Genomic DNA, 20596 nt, shown 5'->3' with positions numbered 1-20596 from the left:
CAATTTCTCTTTCATCGATCAGCGATCGAAACACATGATCCATTCGGTGGAATGAAGTGTCACACGCCACAGTAGCGGCCGTACGGTACAGAGAAAAACCGGGGCGATGGTGGGTAACTTTTAAATAAATAAAATCGATAGGGCGCGACATCGTATCTGAGGGAGCTCAAGAGGTACGACCTCCTCTCTCCCGGAGAAGAGGGACACTCTCATGAATAAGCAGTGTTCACAGGGGTGTGCGCCGCGTGATTTCGCGCGGGACTGTTGGCGGTAGACCAGCCGGCGAGCGTTTATTTCGCGCTCGCCTTCGTCTCTCTTCCATCCCGAGATCCACCGTCCCCCTGCCCGTGCCAGTCCTCCTGCCCTACCTCCACCCCGCACCCGGCGGATCCGAGGATCCCCCATACTCGCCGCGATGCCAATAACGAGGTTATCCCGCGCGACGCCGCCGCCGTTTCCGTAGAAACCCCTCGTCGCAGGGTGCTCTCCCACCCGGCGGTTACGGCGAGTCGACCAATCGGGCCCGGTTGGATGCTGATCGAGGGATGCAAAAGGCGGGGTCGGGCGCAGCGTGGGGATGAAAGCTCGCCGCCGCGAGGCGGGGGTCGAAAAGCTGTCCGGAATCACGTGTGTCCGTCGGCAGAAGCCACCTTCGTGCTCCTCGACGTCGTCGGCCCGGTTTTGCCGCGGCGGCACGCCGCTTCCTCGAGGGCACGAAAACAACCGCGGCGGCTGATAACGATAACGAGCAACAGACGTGACCGAGAGACTTCTTCTTCCCCTTCTTTCCCGGAGACCGCGAAGCCACGAAGGATTTCGCGCTTGGACGGAGAGCATTTGGCGCTTCGTTCGTCGCCATAGCTCGATGTCCCGCGCGTGTATTGGATTCGGACAACCATTCGGTTTATCGTCGTGCCTGTCTGTCACCTGTCAATGATGCACGAGATGAATATCGTATCGGATGACGCGACACATTCTGTGTAACGTTCTTATTAGAGAAACTCCATATCTCAGCGTGTTCAACGGACCGAATACAGTGATAAACGTTGACTACCTCCTGAGGACGTTGTACGTGTCAAATTCTCACCTTTATATCGTGCGACACGCTCGAACGTTTACTTGGATCACTTGGATGCAGTGAGATGGATTGGTGATGATTGTGACGAACGATAAGAGCAGTGCATGTCGTATGTGTATAGCATATCTCGAGTGTATATTTTACGAGTTCGTTGTTGATACTTCATACTTTCCACTGCAACGTGAAAACGCACATTGCGAACAAGAACCGTGTGCAATACTAGGAAGAATCGAGAATATTGTATGTATAAAGCGACGTGAAAATTATCGAACAACTGGATGTTTGACCGCTCACGTGGACGATGTGAATGGTTCCCCGTGACATTTGTGAACGTGCGAGTTGTAGGTCAGATTTGATTTTTCCACATCGTGCGACGAGAGGCTTGATTTACGAAGATGAAGCGACGGCCGACCGGGTATCCGCAGCCACCCGTCGTTCGGCACAAAGACGCTCCTGATGACAGTCATTGTATCGCGTCGCCCTCATAGATCGATCCACCTCGTTCCTGTAAAAAAGAGACGAAAGTCACTTCTGGAAATCTGTGAGAGGTCTTCGTCGGCGGTCAATGGGACCGCCGATTTTTCGGATGCATTTCATACGTTACATATAAAATCTGCTACGCTCTGGGAGAAGCAGGCAGCTGGATTCCCGATGGCCGTCGGGCCCGGAAGTGCCGCGATGGACCTCAGCACTACTCTGAGTAGTGCCTACCGATATAATCAGAACATGATGGAATATTACACTTGTAAGAAATATTCAGCTCTACATATGTTGTTTTTAAACCTCGCTAGTACCCAGACGTCTTTTTCTTTGCTTCTCTTCTGCCAGTAACACGCAAAGATTGAAGAATCATCCGAGTCTACTAATCTTAGATATATTTAAAAATTTGATCGTCATATTAAAATGTGTTGCTATATGGAAAGAACGATTCGGTTAAAGTATCTAAAAATTTAGCTAGATATAGATCTAATTTTTTTGGACCATTAAAATAGTTACGTAAGAATCTCAATGATAAGCAATGCTGCAAAAAATTTTTACATTCTAGCAACCAATTATTTGTACGTTCTACACAATTACTTTAATAGTCCAAATCAAAATTATTTTTAAATATCTGTATCCAGCTAAATTTTTCGATATTGATCAGCAAAACATCTTTTCTGTGTGTACAGAATTATTAGATACCTCGTTTACTTCTTTTTTTGGTCATTAAAAAACCTTACTAACTATTAACAATATGCGATATAGTTAATAATATCGCGCGTACGCGTGGATGTCAAATCACTATGATTCTATTTGTTCATCAATTGTCAGCTCTTTAATAAATATTTGTTGCAAGCCACAACTATAACGGAACGATTTTAATAGATATTATCTAGATATAAATCGATCTAACCTTGCGTGATCGGAGACTGTTTCTTCATACGAGAAGTTTTTTCATTGCTTTCAGTTTACCGCCTATTCTTTATATTGCATATTTCTTCTAGCGCGCGCGATTCGAAGCGATATAGATGCGATTGTCAGCGGATGTCAATAACTATAATGCAAGAAGTACCGCGAAACGCGATGTTCTCGCGTGGAAAACGATTCTCTCGGGATCACACGATTTCTCTTGGAGTTCGCCGACGGAGCGTCGATTAAATAGAGCAAACAAGATGAGAGAAGATCAGAAAAGACTCGCAAATCCGGTATCTGTGGGTAAACGAGAGTGCGAAAACAAGAAATTCAATGGCCTTCGATCGCTAACTGAGCCGTAGCGGTACCGGTACCGACGAAAAACTAAACCGCAATCATTGTAGCCGACGATCTGCGTAGGAGCTATTCGCGCAAAGACCTCGAAACTCTCTCTTCCCTTGAATTTATAAAAAAATGTGCATCTGACAGTTTCTATAAAAATCTGCTTGATTCCTCTCTCTATAAAACATTATTAACCAAATGATCATAATTTGTCCATAAAGAAATGATATCTAATGCAGTTGTATGCGGAATATTACATGAAAATAACGAGTTCTGATCCGTAAGCATTTTCATTCAATCAGTAGTCAGGCTGTATTAATTAGACGAGTTCGAACGTCACTTTAAAGTTGCGGTAATTAAAATCACCGTACACTGTGTTCATGAGTGCGCAGCTGATCTAATAGAACATTAATAACTATGCAATATTAACAGGAATGATGGCAATCACTGACCAGCCACGTGTTGTAAAATCATCTCTAACGAACCGTATATGCTTTTTCACATAACTTTGGAAATTTAAGAGTATAACAATTTTTGTTCATTATAACGTATTATCTTGTATGATGATTACGTTGTGTCATTATTCGTTGCATAGTCTGCCAACAAGAAAATGTAATTAAATCTTTATTATCAATGTCATCGGACGTATTTTTTAATTACTCCGTTCTGATTACAGTAGTAAAATTCTAAGGCAGTGCATATCGATGAATTACATTTCTGCGCGTATTTTTCTAGCAACAACAGGTAATAAAGTCCGTCGTATTCAGGCGTGCCGGCAATACATAACGCCAAGGCGTAATGTAATACGGGAACAAAGCAGCGCGATGCTGGAGAAATATCGAGTGACTGTACGGGAATCTATATCAAAGTTCTTGGCTTCCAATATACACACGTACCAAGTCGCACCGATCGTGTATCACTAAGGCTCATTTTATTGGCTCTGGAGCTTTCCTGGACCGGTCCTCGATTTCTAGCACACAAAAATGTAACGGAGACTGTATAAGTTTCTCCACGTATGTGCAATCAAACATTTCAATACAAAGTTTATATTCCCTTAATATATCCGAATTTTCGAAAGAATTAATTTACATATTTACATTCGTAAAACTGATAAATTATAATTATCATCAATGCATGATGAATAATTTTCGTAGCAAAAATAATTCGTTTAACAACGTAAATATTCGTATACGTATTTTTTTCTAATCGTTATGAATATTTCTGTGAAGAAGATTTCTTTTAATGAGATCTGAGAAATATAATATAACGGAATTAACCATCTCAATTCAGACGATGAGATTTCAAGGATATCGCTAGCACGGCAGTAGCCATTGAGACATGGGCACGTCCGTAATGAGAATGTAATGGCGACTCGACCGATGGGGATCGCATTTGTCCGGAAGTAGTCCGCAGCAGCTCGGCGCACAGCCAGGTCATCTTATTTTGCATTGACGTTTTTATATCGGCGGCTCGAATCGCTTAGGATTGATTAGGAAACACTATTGGCTTTCTCTCTCCGACTGTCAATTGAAACAATGATAAAATCATAAATTCGATTTTATGGAACTTGGATGTAGCTCGACGAAATTACGTGCGAATCGTTGATTGACGGTCGTGAGCGCATCCTATTAAGTGACGCTTCATTGAACAAGAGATTGATATCGAAACACTTTTGAGCATAGATAAAACTAAAAGAATCGAACGCGTTCGATCTTCTTTTCGGATAATCAAAATCAAAAGCCTGTTTTGATGTTTTGTTTACCTCGGTAGCTTCCAATAAATCTCACCTAAATTTTTACGTGATACCGCGGATGTAAAGGAAAAATTACGGGATATAGACAATACAGAGAAATGCAATTACATGGGACGGGATGCTGCATCTCTCGAGATTCGACGTATCCCAGAAGCGCGGAACGGTGGCAATAAGCTCCAGTAATACAGTAGCCAGTTCCAGCGACGGCAGCAAAATCCGTAGCGTAGCAATAGCAATAGCAGTAGCGGTAGCTAGTCGATTCGGGGGTGGTCCAGGCTGGACTCAGAGCCCTCGTATAGCTGTGGTCAGCAGGCGTGACGGCGTGTGTGCGTGTAGGGTAGTCATGGTGCTTTCGCTCTGGCAATGCCACCATGATCCCAACGACTATCCCCCTGACTACCGGCCGCGCCGCGGGGATGCGACCATAAACGCGAGAGCGAATTGATTTGCGACCGGAAAGCGCGTATCGTTTCCAGTAATGATCGCGGAGACCTCATTGTCTTCGTGCGACGGCGAGATCATCGAGTGAGCGATACGATATACGGTCAAGCGGCAAAAAAACGTCGTGGTTCACGCCTCATAGATCGCAGTGTTACCGTAATTACGAAACCCCTCGGATGGAAATGCGAGCGCGCGAGCGTTGTCGATACAGCGATGGCTCACGTTGTCGCACGTTTAATTCATTCCTTTAAATTAGCTCTATGATAAACAGAGGAGACGTCGAAATCGTACGTCCCTAATTATAGTTGAAAAACTCGAGTAGAAATAAAATAATTCCTAGGAATAATATAATATTTCTAGTAATAAATCTAGGAATTATTTTATTTGACCAACAGGAATGTATATTCCAACAGGAATGTATTAATCGGAACAAGTGTTAAATAATAAAGTATTCGGTCAGGTTGTTGTAAGGACGATACTGGCTGATTTAACTCATCGGCTGTGAAGGTTCATCGAAAACAACGGTGATCATCGAATCATCGGTGCACTGGCACGAACAGAGAGACATATGTCGCGACGCAGAACCCTCCATTACGATATTGGCTCCAACTTATCGCATTAGGCAGCTTTAACGCGCGAAAATGAAGCCTGCGAACGCCGCGCTATAGAACAGACACGAGCGGCAGCGGGGTGTAAACTAATAATAATGAATGCTCTCGCAACATTGACCCTGGAATATTTCTCGATGCTGCGAAAATGATTAACTGGCAGAAATATTAAAGTTCGCGTTATGTTGCCGACGCATTTTATCTCGCCGTCGCGTGCTTTATTATGTCACTACGAGACTATCAGATATCATAGATTTATACAGCACATGTCAAATATAAAGTTATGTCAAATATACAAGTAAATATGTGTGCAATAAATCATTACTTTTAAAACTACTAAAGCGTGAGAGACAAGTCGCTCTCGCAACAGAAAGTCTCGTCGGCAAACGGTACGACATTCTTTCACGGAATCTGTCAAGTGGAATAATTCCGTGGCGATAGATCGCTCGAGAGAAGATTTACATTGGCATTTGCGATCCGTTCTACCAGCTTCTCTTAACGATCGTGGATCTAGCACGCGCGTGAAGCCTAATTCACAAGCAAATCACGTTTAACACTGTGATTTCACGGCGGATCGTTCATGGCTGATACACATTAATCTTTTAAATAGCATAGACTAGCGACACTAACGCAGCTTTTAAAATCGAGGTAGTGCGACGAGACTGATGCGTGTTTTTGCCACATCGATAAATTAATATTATCGTGTTGAGATTCGTTGTTAAGTCGAAAGAGTTAAGTCTTAGTCGACTAATGCATTATCGATCCCTATTTTTCCAGGTCATGGCGGAGTCAACCAACTCGGTGGCGTCTTTGTGAACGGAAGGCCCCTACCGGATGTAGTCAGGCAGAGGATCGTCGAGCTCGCGCACAGCGGCGTCCGACCGTGCGACATTTCAAGACAACTCAGGGTATCTCATGGCTGTGTATCCAAGATACTGTCGAGGTGAGTGCCGTACTCTTCCCGTATCCGTTACAACTGCAGCCTCTTGCGAATATCTCGTTCCGATAGCAACGCTCAAGGTGGGCAAAATCGTCAATCTAAATGCGGGAATCTTTAAAAATATGTGAAAAATTTGAAGATAAATATCTCATCTATAAAACTAATTTATTTAGCGTAAGTATTCTGCGAGCAGTTAACTAAAACGCATCAGAAATGTATAATTGTCTCTGAAAATCGCATTTGCCAAGTTCGGAGAGCGGATAACGAGCAAACAACGTCGCCGAAGGGCAAGTGATTTATGAGAGAATCAAGTTCGTCTTGCCAAATGCCACGCCGCAATTTCCGCGCCGCGAAGTGGCCAAGGTCGTTCGAATCGCGGATAGAAAGAGAGAAGACGAAAAGGCAAAAAACTGGAGAAAGAGAGAGATCCCGAAGCAATTTAATTAAAGACGCTGTTAGAAACGCGAAACGAATGAATCCGAGGGATGAACGAAGAGACGACGACGCCGCGCCGGAAGGAAGGAACCAGTCCTCATACCCTCGCGACGCGGGGGTGCTCGACGATATGCGGTTTCCATGTTTTTTCCACCCTCCAGACCCCCGCTCCGCTATATAACGGGTGGCCTCGTGCCGCTTTGATGGTCCGAACGTCATTCGCGTCCCCCGACCGAATATCATTGTCATATACGCGCGCTCTTTCATGAATCCCGCATAATAAAGGCCGACTGGATTATTTACTGCCACGACTAAAGTTACCATTTCCTTTTCCTTTCTTCACCACAGACCCCTTTTTGAGCTAGGACCGAGTCAGAGAAACGAGATTTCGTCATTAACAATGCGAACGTCGCGCGCGATCCGTCGGTCGAATTTCATTTACGTGTCAAAATACAAGAGAGATCAAATTTCGGACGATTTAAATTTTACGATCTCAGCACCGCGAAGGATCCGGAAGTTACGTCGCGAATACTGATAGGTAATAACGCAATTTTATTAATAGCCTGATACGGCTTCCCGCGCGTTGCTAAATTTAAACGTAGACAGTGGAGTATACTTGTGCCATCTAAATATGATACATAGTTCTTCCGCGTGATGTGTGCGGATGTGACTTTATGACCCGAAAGTACAGTGAAAACATAGGACTTGTCGGCGACACTGACGCGACATCGTTAACACCGACGCAGGGTTTACGCAGTCACGCGTCGCTGATAGAACGAGAACGCCGCGCGTCGCGATGCTCCCGTTCGCCGAATCTTATAAGCGAAACCGGATACCGCGATTTTTTCGACTCTAGGCAGTCTAGGCCAGGGTTCGTAAAATCGTTGACGAAGGCGGCGTTGAAAAGTCTGGTGACCCCACGAAATCGAGTCGTCTCCCGTTTGTCCGGAAAACCTTTTCCGACTGTCGCGTAGGAGAGATACAAAGTGCTCTTCTTCTTTAGGGTTACGTTTGAAGGAAGAAACGCGAGAGGGATCGTCGTCTTGTTGTCCTTTGTGTTACACGCTCGTGAGTTCGCTTCTGTATTCTAGATACGCCGCGAATTCTGGGGATTATGTGAAATGTTCTGACTCGAATCTTGGAAAAGTCTTTCACCAGCGCGCAAACTTGACAATATGTCTTTTCTCTCGCTCGCACTATGACATTATAAATATATTAACTTATAATTTGATTAGCGATTGATTAAATTTTTCTATAACTGAAAAAGAAAGCTTTGAGCATTATTTAATCAAAATACCGATATTTGCACGTCAGTTCCAATAAAAATCTTAATACATGTTTCTTTGAATAGTATTATATATTAAACATTTACTTATATACAATAAATATCTAAATATCAAAGCGTGTGGTTGAATGCTCTACTTATGTTTGTTAAATAAATGTTTGTTTAATAAAGAAAATTAATAGTTAAATCAAATTAGTGGTCTTTGTGACTTTGTCAAATAAATATATCAATAAAATGGTTTCAATCAAATAATACATGTTACATTTAGTAAGTATTTTTACTTAGAAATATTTATTAAAATTTAATCTTTTCTTTAGTGTACATATTGAATTTATATACTAAAGCAAAATTAGTTTCGTTAGGGATTCTACGTTTCATTGATGTTTTAGTTAAATTTAATTGTAAATTCACTGATGATCATAATTGAATATTTCAGTGATTATTCACTGATTCAGATTTAGAAGCCTATTCTATCATTACTATTTATAAATGTGTGTGTTTCGTCAACCTTGACTTAAAATGTTAATGTGAAAATCAAAACGAGGTATCGCGGCGTTGTAACGATAGACATAAATAACACTATTTTTTCACGGAGGTGGTGTTTTCGATTTCGCGCAAGACTGTTTCGAATCCATTTAAATCTGAATTAATACGGCAAGGGTGAGTAACACGCCGACGACGGCAAGGCAATTTGAAAAATCGCGCGATCTAATGGCCATTTCACGGTGGAGGCGGAACAAAGGGGACGAAATATTAACGGGTGAGCATTGCCATGTGGGCCTAAAGTGGGGTTTTACACCAGATATGATCGCAATAATTTCGTGGGGGGGTGACGAGACCCAGGTCTGTTGAAGGCCATCCAATTGTGTAATAACTTTTACGCTATGTGTTCACGAGTGCTAAGCGTTATATTTCGACCATACGATAAAAAGTAATCGATCTACAGTCTCATAATATAATAACAAAATATTTTAATTTTTCCCCCAAACAGTGACGCAGCATTCATTTTGTAATAATAAAAACATGTTACAATTTTCACTGAAACTTTCATCCCAACAATCAAAATTCATAATAAAAGATCAGATTGTCGCAAAGAATTATAATTCGGCTCGACAATCCAAAACCCATTTTTCCTGTGACATGGAACGCAAAAAACCTGTTACGACGCTTTTATTCGCGCAAATATTTTTCAGCGAAAAACGCGAAGGTCTAATACTGTAGCATGTTCATGCTGTGCAGTACACGCACACGTACGCGTGTATGCACGTAAAATTGGCCAGATATCCAGCCGGTATGAATCGACGTTGACGCCGACGCCGACGTCGACACCGACGCCGGCGGCGGCGGACCCACATCCATCAAGGCGGCCCACAAGCGAACCATTATTGCGGGCTATCCGACGTAATTGAATTTAAGCACGAGCGAAGATATTATTTAACTAATTAGGCACAAAGGGCGCGTTCACGGCGGGCCAATCGCGATTGCCCATCTCGCGCGCATATATACGCACCCCGCCGGTGCGGTGGGAGAAGAGGAACGAATGAGAGAACGCGAAGAGAGGGACGAGGAGAGATTCAAAGAGCAGAGAGAGGGAGGCAACAGCGGGAGGCCAGAAGCCGTTTGTTTTAAAACAGCCGGTCGTTGACGCGCCGCTGGACGGCGATTCGTTATTCCGACGTTGGCCGCCCACCGCGGGAAAAACGTTCGTTCCTCTCTCTTTTTCCCCTCTCGACCTCCCGCGTGTACTGTGATAGGGCAAAAGAGAAAGAGACAAAATGCGAACTTTGGCGAGCGATTTCTTGTCGGCACTCTGCGCTTACGAATACAGTTTATAAGACAGACGAAAACATTTCTTCTTTCCACGTGTTGCGATTATTTCATAAAATGTCAAACTATGGTATATACAATTGTAATGTTACGTGAATTTTATTTTGTAGGTATTACGAGACCGGTAGCTTCAAAGCCGGTGTCATAGGAGGCTCCAAGCCGAAAGTAGCAACGCCGCCGGTCGTCGACGCGATTGCTAATTATAAGAGGGACAATCCGACGATGTTCGCGTGGGAGATTAGGGACAGGTTATTGGCCGAAGGCATTTGCTCGCAGGACAACGTGCCATCCGTCTCTTCCATCAATCGGTGAGTCGTGTGTGTCAACACTAACTTAATTTATATATATATATATAATCTAAAGACGCAGTTTTTATCGAAAAATATAAAACTTTGTTCATTTCACTAATTGTCGGTGAAAGACAATAGAACTACGTTGTTCCCGGTGACTACCCGAGGAATCGCGACATATGCCTCAACCGATCACCGGCGATAGGGGTGCGATCAGTTATCCGCGCGCGCAAAGAGTTCGCGTGCACCCTCGCATGTCCATTGAGATAAGTACGCTCCAGCCCGTCACCCCGATCCTATTGACCTTTCGCAGGTTCCTTCGGGACCGGGCCGATTAATTCAAGTGTTTTTGCGTCGCCCGATGATGCGGCGGGCCAACGGAACATGAGTACTCTAGGCTGTGTAGGGCTGCCCTTACGAGAACGAGGGGGAGTGATCTCCCGTGGGACAGCATTACAGCGTATCAGCACCGCACAAACTGAACGACTCGATCCCCTTTCGGCCAACTGAAAAGCTACAAGGGAAAAGGAATGCGTGGGTAGGTAGTTAGGTAGGTAGGTAGGACAGGAAGGGGCAGAGAGAAGAGCGACTGAGAGAAGGAGACACCAGGGGTACCCCCATTGATCGGCTCGCATATGTCCCGAGATTTAATCAGTCACTACTTAAGGCCTTATCTCCCGCTTGGTTTACAAGGGCTAGACCATCCTCTCTCTCACTCTCTCCGTCTTTCTCGCGCGCAACGCAGCCGATAATGAAATAGAGCGTAATGCGAATCGAATTGCTGGCAAGTGAAATTCACTAACGCGATTTCTGTGGGCCGCAGCCGCTAATGGAAACACACGCAAATGAGTTAGCGCCCACGTAACAACGTAAGTGCTATGTGCGGCCGCTTATTTAAATTCCGCGTCGCGGTTGCGCGCGAGAGATTAGCTACAATTACATTTGCGATGTTACTCTCCTCCGAGAGAATCTCAATCACCGCAAAAATTCATTCTTTCGATTCTCTCAATCACGAAATGGTAATCTTTGATTTAATTAATTTTTCCTTTCCCTCCATTTTCGCGATTTTCTTCGTACGATAAAGCTCGAGAGCTATAAGGTAATTGTTACGCCACGAGAGAAAGTTTTAATAAACTCGCATAACAGTGGTTACCCAAATAGAAAGCAATTAACTTCTCCCCGTCAGATTCCCTGGTGTTTCGTCAAGCTTACTTTGTCGTCATATAAGAGTTACCTCTCGCACATATTTTCATTCTTCCTCTATTCGCGTCGCGCGGTCACGGTAGCGTGAAACATGGGCGTGTATAGGTACAGGAATTACTTTCTGGCCGAGGTTTTCGATGTGTCTAGGATTGCAGTCGAGGGTGCGGCGGTGGCTTGTTGCTCGAGTGACTCCTCCACCTCCGGCTCCACCTCCGGCACACGCTCTCGCCTCCTCCTGACTCCTCGTTCCCTCTCGCTTTCGCCTCCTCTTTTCGGCCATGGTCTCCTTCTCGCCACCGCGACTCCTTTTCCTCCTTGTCCCTATCCCCTGACTCGAGGCCCAGATGGCGGGTATTGATCTGAATCCGGAGAGCAGATCGCCTGGAAAAACTTACTCCGCGGATACTTACCTACCTACCTACCTACCTACCTACCTACCTTTCTCGCTCGCTATCTACATGCACCTATCTAACGTACCATCACCCACTCACGTACACCGAACCCGCAACCTTCCGCCCTATCTATTCGGTACAAGTAAATGCATTTCCGCTCGACGAGCAACGGATAGAAACGCGCGCGCGTTTCAGTCCCTTTAGAAAATGCCCACGCACTCAGTACTCCCGCAGGCTAATTGTATAACGATTGATAACAAGAAAGACTTTAATTGCTATTCCGGAAAGCGTCGAAGTGAATATAGTCTCTATCCGATAGATAGACATGAAACTCATTGAGATGACGGTGCAGTTTCTCGAGAAGGGAAAGCAAAATCGTCCAAACGGCATGACGGCGCAGAGATTGACATTTTACGACTTTATCTCGTACAAGCTTCACGAACAAACATTGCGACAATAGTAGACAATTGGTAAAGCAAAAGGGAACTGGAGATAGAAACGATCGAGAGAATAGGAAATAAAAAAGAAAATCTTCAAATCGATATCGAATCGTGCTTTCATCGGCGAATCTTTGGTGCAACTGGAAGTTAGTTTAAAGAAAAGAGTGCAAAGAGAGAATGGTCTTCGATATCAAATGGGATTTCGCCGCGAAGAAACAGGAACTGGGTGCATCACCGACCGGAGCGCGTAGTATACCGAGATTTCTCCCATTATGAGCATGTCCCGGTTTTTCTAGCTTCGGGGTGGAGAAATAATGATACAGCTAATATAATGTATTGTCTTGCTTTGCCGGAGCACTTCGAAATGAGACCGTCCGCGAACGCAAGATAGAAAGAGAAGGAGCGAGAGTAGAAGAGCAGCATGGAAGTCGTGCGAGGTAAAAAAAGGCGGACCAGAAGAGCGAAATAATGGAGTGGTTTTCGCGAAAAATAACAGTTATATATCCTGTGTATGAGACAGGATTGAGGAGAGCGGAAAAATAGGCGAAAAACGGAGAGAAGATTGGACGCTAACAGTTCCGAGCCTCTTCTTTATTCGTTAAAGACGCCGACGCAGCGACTTCTTCCTATTGTTCTCGTTGCGCGCTCTTTATGAAACGCAGAATGCTTGTCGTGATTAAAAAAGAACGTTTCCTTCGCATGGTTTTTACGAAAATTGCTTTTCTTTTTCTTGTAGTAAAAGGAATTTTCTAGTAAAAGGAATTTCGTGTCCCCAATTTATTTAATACATTTAACGGACCAAAAGAATATAATTATTTCGTTTAATGTAAATATGTTCGGTAATTAAAAGGGAGATGAAAATAATTTAGAATATCAAAGGCATATAAAATGCCGTGTACTATCGAAAGAGCGAATGCATCTGTTATGAGGATATGACATCGACAAAGATGAAGTCGGGAGTGTCTAAAAAAGAAAAAAATATATAAAGAGAGAAGGATTGCTGAAGGAGCTACGGTGAATTTCGGGAGGAAATATTGATAGGCTCGGCTTCGGCTGCGGAGTCACGGTCGAGTAGGCGACTTTCTACCGAGGTCTATCTTACACGTATACAAACCCGCAAAGGCCCACCGCCCCTCTCTCAAGCCATTCTCTCTCTCTCTCTCTTGCTTTCTTGGTGTCGATCTCTCTCTCTCTCTCTCTCTCGCTCTCTCTCCCTCCTTCTTAGTCGGAGGAGTCTCAGGAGCAGATCGATAAGGAGCGAGGTTCGCCCGAGAGCTTTACGCCGGGTTCAGAGCCTCCTTCTTCTCGTTTCCTCAACGCAGCCCCCGACGTCACGCTCTCGCGTGCCTCTCGCATTCGCCTCCGAAGCCGCAAGTTACGACAGAGTCGATATCAGAGCCAAAGGAAGAAGCCGCCGCTCCCTTGACTTCCTGTTGTTCCGGTCGAGAATCCTTCGTTCGCGGGATACTAGCGTTGGACAATGTTTGAATTAGAAGCTCGAGCTCGAGGCTTCTCTATGTGATGAAGATCCAAGGAATTGTCCTTGAAACATTAATAATTAATTTCGCAGTTATACCGATCTTATTTTCCATACTTTGCAAATAGTATTGAAATAGTTAAAATTCCATTCACAACAAGATCCATTTAAAATAGAAGGATGAATAAGATCTAAAAGCGATCTCCGGAGATCCCCGCACGATCGATCACATTTTCAGTCGTAACTTTAATTCGACGTAATGACCAGCGCGGCGACAACAGTTGGCAGAAAATCTGTCGCGTCGAATCTCGCCGGAATTGTATCAATCTGTCATCGCTCTTTCGTGCCGGTGCGCGGCAGCGTCGCTTCGTTTCTATCGCACGACTCAATCTCCCGTTGAGGCGCAACCGGCTTCACTTCGCTCTCCATTACTTCCATATCATTTCGCACCCCCGGAATCTCCGAGGTGGCGGCGCAGGAGCGGCCCGGGCCATATGGCTGGCTGTTCTCCTGGAGGAGATATAGAAGGACACAGAGGGACAGCCAATGGGATGGCTGTTACTTTCATGCCACTTTCGGCTTTCCGGCCGGCATCACCGCTGTATCTCCCTGTTCATCTTTCGGTTATTAAATTACATCCCCATAAATAATACTCTGCCTACCCCCGACGAGCTTATTTACCATTCCACTGGCAGTACCGCGGGAGGACTCTTTTCCTCCAGGAAGCCGTCAAATTGTCGTATTTGTCATCTCGACTTAAACTCATCTACCAAAGGGATTGGTTTCCCATTTTGCATTCTTAACAGAAAACTAATTCTCGTCACAAATCTGCGTTGATGACGTTTTATCTTAATATAATATGAGAATATACTCGAAGAAATTACAATCCAAGATGTCGTTTTAAAACGTCGTTGTTCTAATAAGTTTTTAACAGAACAAAATGATACTTAATAATATTTTGGTTCGAATGGTTTTGAATATCGAGTTAAAAATCAAAGATTTCTCTCCTGGAAGGACGATAGGATGTTGGTGTTTAAGCGAATAACGGCACACACATGGCTGTAGGGAGAACAATATGGTGCACCATGGTCGTGGACTTCGTTAAAGCAGCCATATTTGCGGTGCGCGGGAGCGAAAGGGAAGGAGGCCCTCCTACATTATCCGGCACAGCAGCACCCTCGGGGGTGGGCGGAGGATCTGGGGGATGGTGCCTCCACGTTGGAAACGCCGGCAGTGGCGGCGGCGCGTATCCATAACCGTCCTTTGTCTGGATAACGCAATTATTACCGCGTTTCATCATACCCTCCGGCCAAAATTAGCCCCAAATGAAGTTACAATTACGGGTTCTCCGTATCCTCCGTCAGCAAATGGAGAGAGCTGCTACTTTGAGGTTGTACCTCGACAAGATATGAACGACGATAATGACAAGGACGACATTGACGGCGGAGACGGTGATGACGATGACAACGGTAACGACGATGATAATGACAATTAATGACAACGACAACGATGATGACGACAAGAAGGACAACGACGGCGACGGCAGCTATACGGCGGTGACGACGACGCACGAAATTCAGGTTGCCGTGGAAACGTCAGAGGACAGACGGAACCGCAATGAAACCGGATGGTCGCCTACTCTGCCAGCCCATAATGCTTCGTCCCTTTTGTTCCTGGTCGAGAGCTGGAATACCGAAGTTGCTCGAGAACATTGTACCGCTGAAACTGCTCGACCGGACAGAAGCCAAGGCTTTGAGGATACTCCGTCGATCACGTTGGCTCTTATACATAATAGTGGAAAATCCATTCACCTTACAGCGGAAAAATGCGATTGCTATTTATTATTGCGGAATGACTTGAGAAAACGCGGGTGTTTAATATCTACTCGGTCATTCGATTGACTGGTAAGTTAATGAACCGTCGAAACTCTACTATTAATTGCTCATCACCGATGAGTAATAATCACAGGGAAGTCGAATCACGTATATTATCGTACCGTAATCGATCTAGTGAATGATCGCAAAGCGAAATCGCAGTGTCATTTCCCACGACCTACGCCACGTATTATTCACGTGTATGATTAATCGGTGATATAAACAAAGATTGATAATTATTATTTATCTCATCTAACTTTCACTTTATACGAATATGTCCATAATGCTTTAAACAACGCGATATGCTGGTAAACGCGAGGGACAGATTTGGATATGAATAACATTCCTGATCATCGTGCGCATAATAGTGGATACACACTATCCTCTTGACTTCCCATGACCGTCTCGAGGGGGGAAAGAAGTGTCGGTGCAGGAACGATATATTATAAATCGCGTGTTACATTGTGCTTAGAGGATCGTCGGTGACTGTTGACTCGCCAGTATCATTGTTGGGAGCGTAGCTTTTGTCGTTGGGATACACGGCATCGCAAACAAACACACAAACACACCGTGCACTTTCCGTAGGTATATGCGCGTATACACGTAGATTATTGTGTCGTTGGACGCTGGCATAGCCACAGTTAATATAGTTGTGTATACGGAGCCGGCAGCTGCCGTTTGACAATGCACCCTGCGCGTCCCTAGATATAATAATATACTCATCCTGAACGTGCGAGCAACGGGGGGACACTTCATCAAAATGACTGAGACGCGCCACCGGCAACAGTGGCACGAAATGGCGCACTACGATGTATCGTACGTTTTAATCCATACTTGATGCTTCGAGAGCACGCTCTACTTTTTTTTTGAACGCTAATTCGAGCGCGAATTATTTAATTTTATGTATTATTTAATTTTATATATCTTACCTTCTTGTCTCTCTTATTATATAATATATAATAGTATAAAAAATAAGATGTATAAAAATAAATAACTTTAGGAGAGAGACAAATGTTATAAATATTTATATCCTTTGAAGATGCGCGACATCGTCTCGTGTGACTTCCAAAGATGCTTAATCTCTTCGTAATTGAAACGTTAATTCGAAAGAATATAATATTAATATAATTTAAAAAAAAAAAATTGTACGAAAACGCAGGGTATTTCGAAAATTTAATTTCGCGCGGCATAAACAAGAAGAAGTGCGAACTCTGACGTCGCGGGAGTTGCTTTTGTTTAAGAATCACACCTTGCTGGTATCGCTTGGAAGCGCCAGGTAGCTCAGAGTATATTATAGCCTCCTCTTTCTCTCTTTCTCAACACTGGAGGAGGAGAGGTGACGGAATATCAGGATACACCTTTTCCAGCCATTGTGCGGCTCTGAAGGGCGTACAATAGCCGTGGAGCGAACCCCGTATTGTGTCTACAGCTCGACGGAACAGTTCTGCGACTCTGGCCGCTGCTTCTGGCTCCATCTTACTCTTCCTCTCCCTCCCTCCACCACCCTCCCTCCCTCTCTCTCTCTCTCTCTCTGTCTATCTCTATCTTTCTTTCTCTTTCTCGTTGCTCTTCGGGTGCTCGCCACCCCCCGATCCTTCTCTCGACTTCGAGTTAACGAGAGAGGAGTTCCGTTCTGGTACTATTCGTGGGCCATGGACGGAGCAGCATCTGCCGTGGGACCGCTAAATCCTCGAAAGCCCCTTGAAATCTCTCGCAATCCGCCGCGGCATATAATGGGTCGTAATAACTTTAAAGCTTCGCATTAACACCGCAAGAACGCAAGGCACCCTAATACGCATTTAACTATGGCGCACCCAGAGAGTTATTTGAATCTGTCATCGAGTGCACCGGGACGAATTGACGTTTTATTATCCGGATATTGGGGGCACGATGGCTGTGACGCAAATTGGAATTTACGAAAAATTAAAATAACAATGGAAATTTTGGCTCGAACTTCTGAATTCGTATTTTCTGCGCCGGCAAGGAACTGCGGTAAACGACGTGTAAAAACAGACACGTCGGTAAAATGTAGCAACGTTTATTTGTAAATGGCGTACTACAAGAGAACAATTTAACTGCTAAGTTCTGCAAACTTGATGCGATCAAATTTCTGTATAAAATTCAAGATATCGTAGGAAAAAATTTAGTATTACATGTTTTAATATTACGTTTTACATTAAATGTAAATATATATTTACAAGAATTTTTATAGTTATTATAAAATTTGCAAAATGAATTTTTCAGCTTTATACCATTCCATATAATCCATACAATGGATATGTGAAGATTTAAGTTGATGAGAAATGAAACGTTGTTACTCTTTCCTTTCCTTCCTTCTTCCTTCTCTCTCTTTCTCTCTTGTTTTCTCTCGTTGCGCTAGTAAAATATTCTTTCTTCGCTCGTGGTCAATGCAAGATTCACTAGCACTTTAAGCGATCAATAACAGCCGACGCCTAACGAGCACGATAATTGACAATTACAGATCGTTTGCGCTCGCATCACAATCCGGAAATCCCCTCATGATATCGACTAGCATATGTATACGTATCCGCTAACGAGCGATCCGCGCTCATTGACAACCATCGATCGCCTCTTTTCGCCCACGCCATGATCGAGATCCACGCCCGTCGGCGATCTAGAATGCTTCTCCTTAGTCGTTAGATCATTGATCTTTAGTAATATCAGTAGAAACCTATCCTGTCGTAACGTAACTAGCTGAATAACATCTCGAAAGGATTAAACCGCGTGGATGGCCGAGCTTGAGAGGCAAAGAAATTAATCTCGATCCGTGAGAGGAGAATTTAAATCCGCCCAGTCACCAACCCCCGACAGAGGATAACATTGGAGGTCGGAGAACAAGCCGCCACGATAGTGGTGGTAGCAGTGGTGGCGGCGGGAGAACCTAGGCGGCCCCAACGCCGGCGAAATGCGATAAAGTTGGCGTAGAGGTAATTTGAGTATAAAGTTTTATTCGCAATAATTTAGCCGCGCGGCCGTGAGTGCGGGACGATCGGGGGGCAGGATCAAGTAAGTAGGGAGAAGGATGTTCTCTCCGTCCTGGGGAAAAGCGTGCGGGAGTGCGGGTCATATATTTGATGGGATACTTGGCATAAAGTCGTGCATAAAAGTAATGCCAACATTAAAGTTTGTGGTTCCAGAGCTGTGGTATGAACCCGAACTCATCTCCTGCTTTCTCGGAACGTCGCTCGTAGTTGCTGCCTACGATTTTCCTAGCCGTGACGGGGGCACAAACTTCTATCATAGGAGTTCGTGTAATATTTGTACGCGTTCGGACGCGTCCATTATATTCCCGCAGTTACTATCGGTTTGTTAGAAATAAATTCGCTCCAACCAATAAAAAAAAAACTATTCAGCGTCGTTGTCGACTATACGTATTCGAGACGTGAAGTCGCCAGACGCGCTTGAGTAACCTCGATGATTTACATTCTCTCTATCGCTTCGTTTATTTGAAAAGTGTGTACGTATTTTTCAAAATTACTGCTCACCCAATTATAAAAATGCGAGGTAAAAAATAGAAACTAGCGTTGTGCATATAAAAGTAAAATTGTATGACTTTTCTTTTTGTTTCGTTTAATTTTCCATCTGCGTCTTCTCTCTAGCGTTTTAAGCAACGTAGTTTTAAAATGGCAAGTAAATAATTCATTTTATTCGTCTTATTCTTAAATTTCTAAGTACACGCAATCCCGAGACTTAAGCGGCATGCGGCTGCGACATCCACATACTTAAAGCGAACGGCAAGGAAGCTCGACTTTGGAATGGTGGGAGACGGCACTTCAGGGTAGGTAGCGGAGCAGTTTAGTTCAAGAGTGGCCGTTGGGGAACGATCTGACGGCGCCAGGGGAGGCATAGCTTCTTCCCACGTGGCACCCCCGACACGCTCTACCCTCATAATTCTACCAAGCCTTCCTCTGAGGCGCCACCTCCGGTTTCTCTTAGGCATCGTAACCGTGAGAGCGAAGGAGAACATCGCTTCGTACCGTATTCGTGCCCATGCCGTGTCAAGAATCGAGGGACTTTCTTCTCCCTACTCTCAAACACGGACGAAAGCCATCGCATGATTTTCCAGCAACAGACTTGCAACCCCCAATGGCAAACTCGCAAATTCGCGCCAAAATGCGAGTTGGTTAGCTAACTTTACGGTGCACAACTATTGAACGCGACTTCGGCCAAGATTCAAACAGCGGAAATGAAACAATGAATGTTTAATTACAAATAAAAAAATATAAACTCTTCGACGATCAGTACGCGATGTTATAAAAAACAGATAGTGATTATTCGTATATCGCAATATGTACCAAATGCCATTTTCTTTCTCGTAAAGTCACTGTTGGCAATTTATCAGGTTTAAGCATGGAAGCTTAATTATATAGATGGAAGAAGTAAAACAAGTTGTGAAATCTGTGTTGGAAACCGTCGAGCTCGCATCGTCTCGCGCCGCAGATCGCAACGAGAATCGCCACGGGGAAAAGCACAGAAGAAAGGGCGCACTCAATGATTAGATGAAGTACCGGAATGGTAGGGGAAAGAGAGGAAAAGAGACAAAGAAAAGGGAAAGAGAAGAACAAGAGCGGAGAATCAAGCACGAAGGGAGAAACATTGTAGCGTCAGGAAAATGTTGGGGTTACGTCGTACGAACTTCGTTCTCATCCACTCGCTTCTCTATTTTCCCGGCAACCTCTGTCCATAAAAGACTCCCTCTCTCTCTCTACCTCAGACTATACCCTTTAGTGGTATTCCTTGTTTTCGTACAATCGATATACAATCTTCCCCTTTCAAAAATGATAGTTTCTTGAAGGAT

At 44.3% G+C, this 20596-nt stretch overlaps 1 protein-coding gene across 1 annotated transcript in view; it reads left to right on the top strand.

Moving 5' to 3' along the window:
- The window catches only part of sv (paired box protein shaven), a 99909-nt gene that overhangs the window by 65004 nt on the left and 14309 nt on the right, over positions 1-20596 (top strand). The window contains exons 3-4 of the mRNA XM_018540410.1: positions 6392-6557; positions 10212-10409. Of these exons, the coding sequence (XP_018395912.1) occupies positions 6392-6557; positions 10212-10409 (364 nt within the window). The remainder of the gene's footprint in view (positions 1-6391; positions 6558-10211; positions 10410-20596) is intronic.

Source organism: Cyphomyrmex costatus, unplaced genomic scaffold, assembly GCF_001594065.2.
Source record: "Cyphomyrmex costatus isolate MS0001 unplaced genomic scaffold, Ccosl1.0 scaffold245, whole genome shotgun sequence".
NCBI lineage: Eukaryota > Metazoa > Arthropoda > Insecta > Hymenoptera > Formicidae > Cyphomyrmex > Cyphomyrmex costatus.
This window is presented reverse-complemented; position numbering and strand designations above follow the sequence as displayed.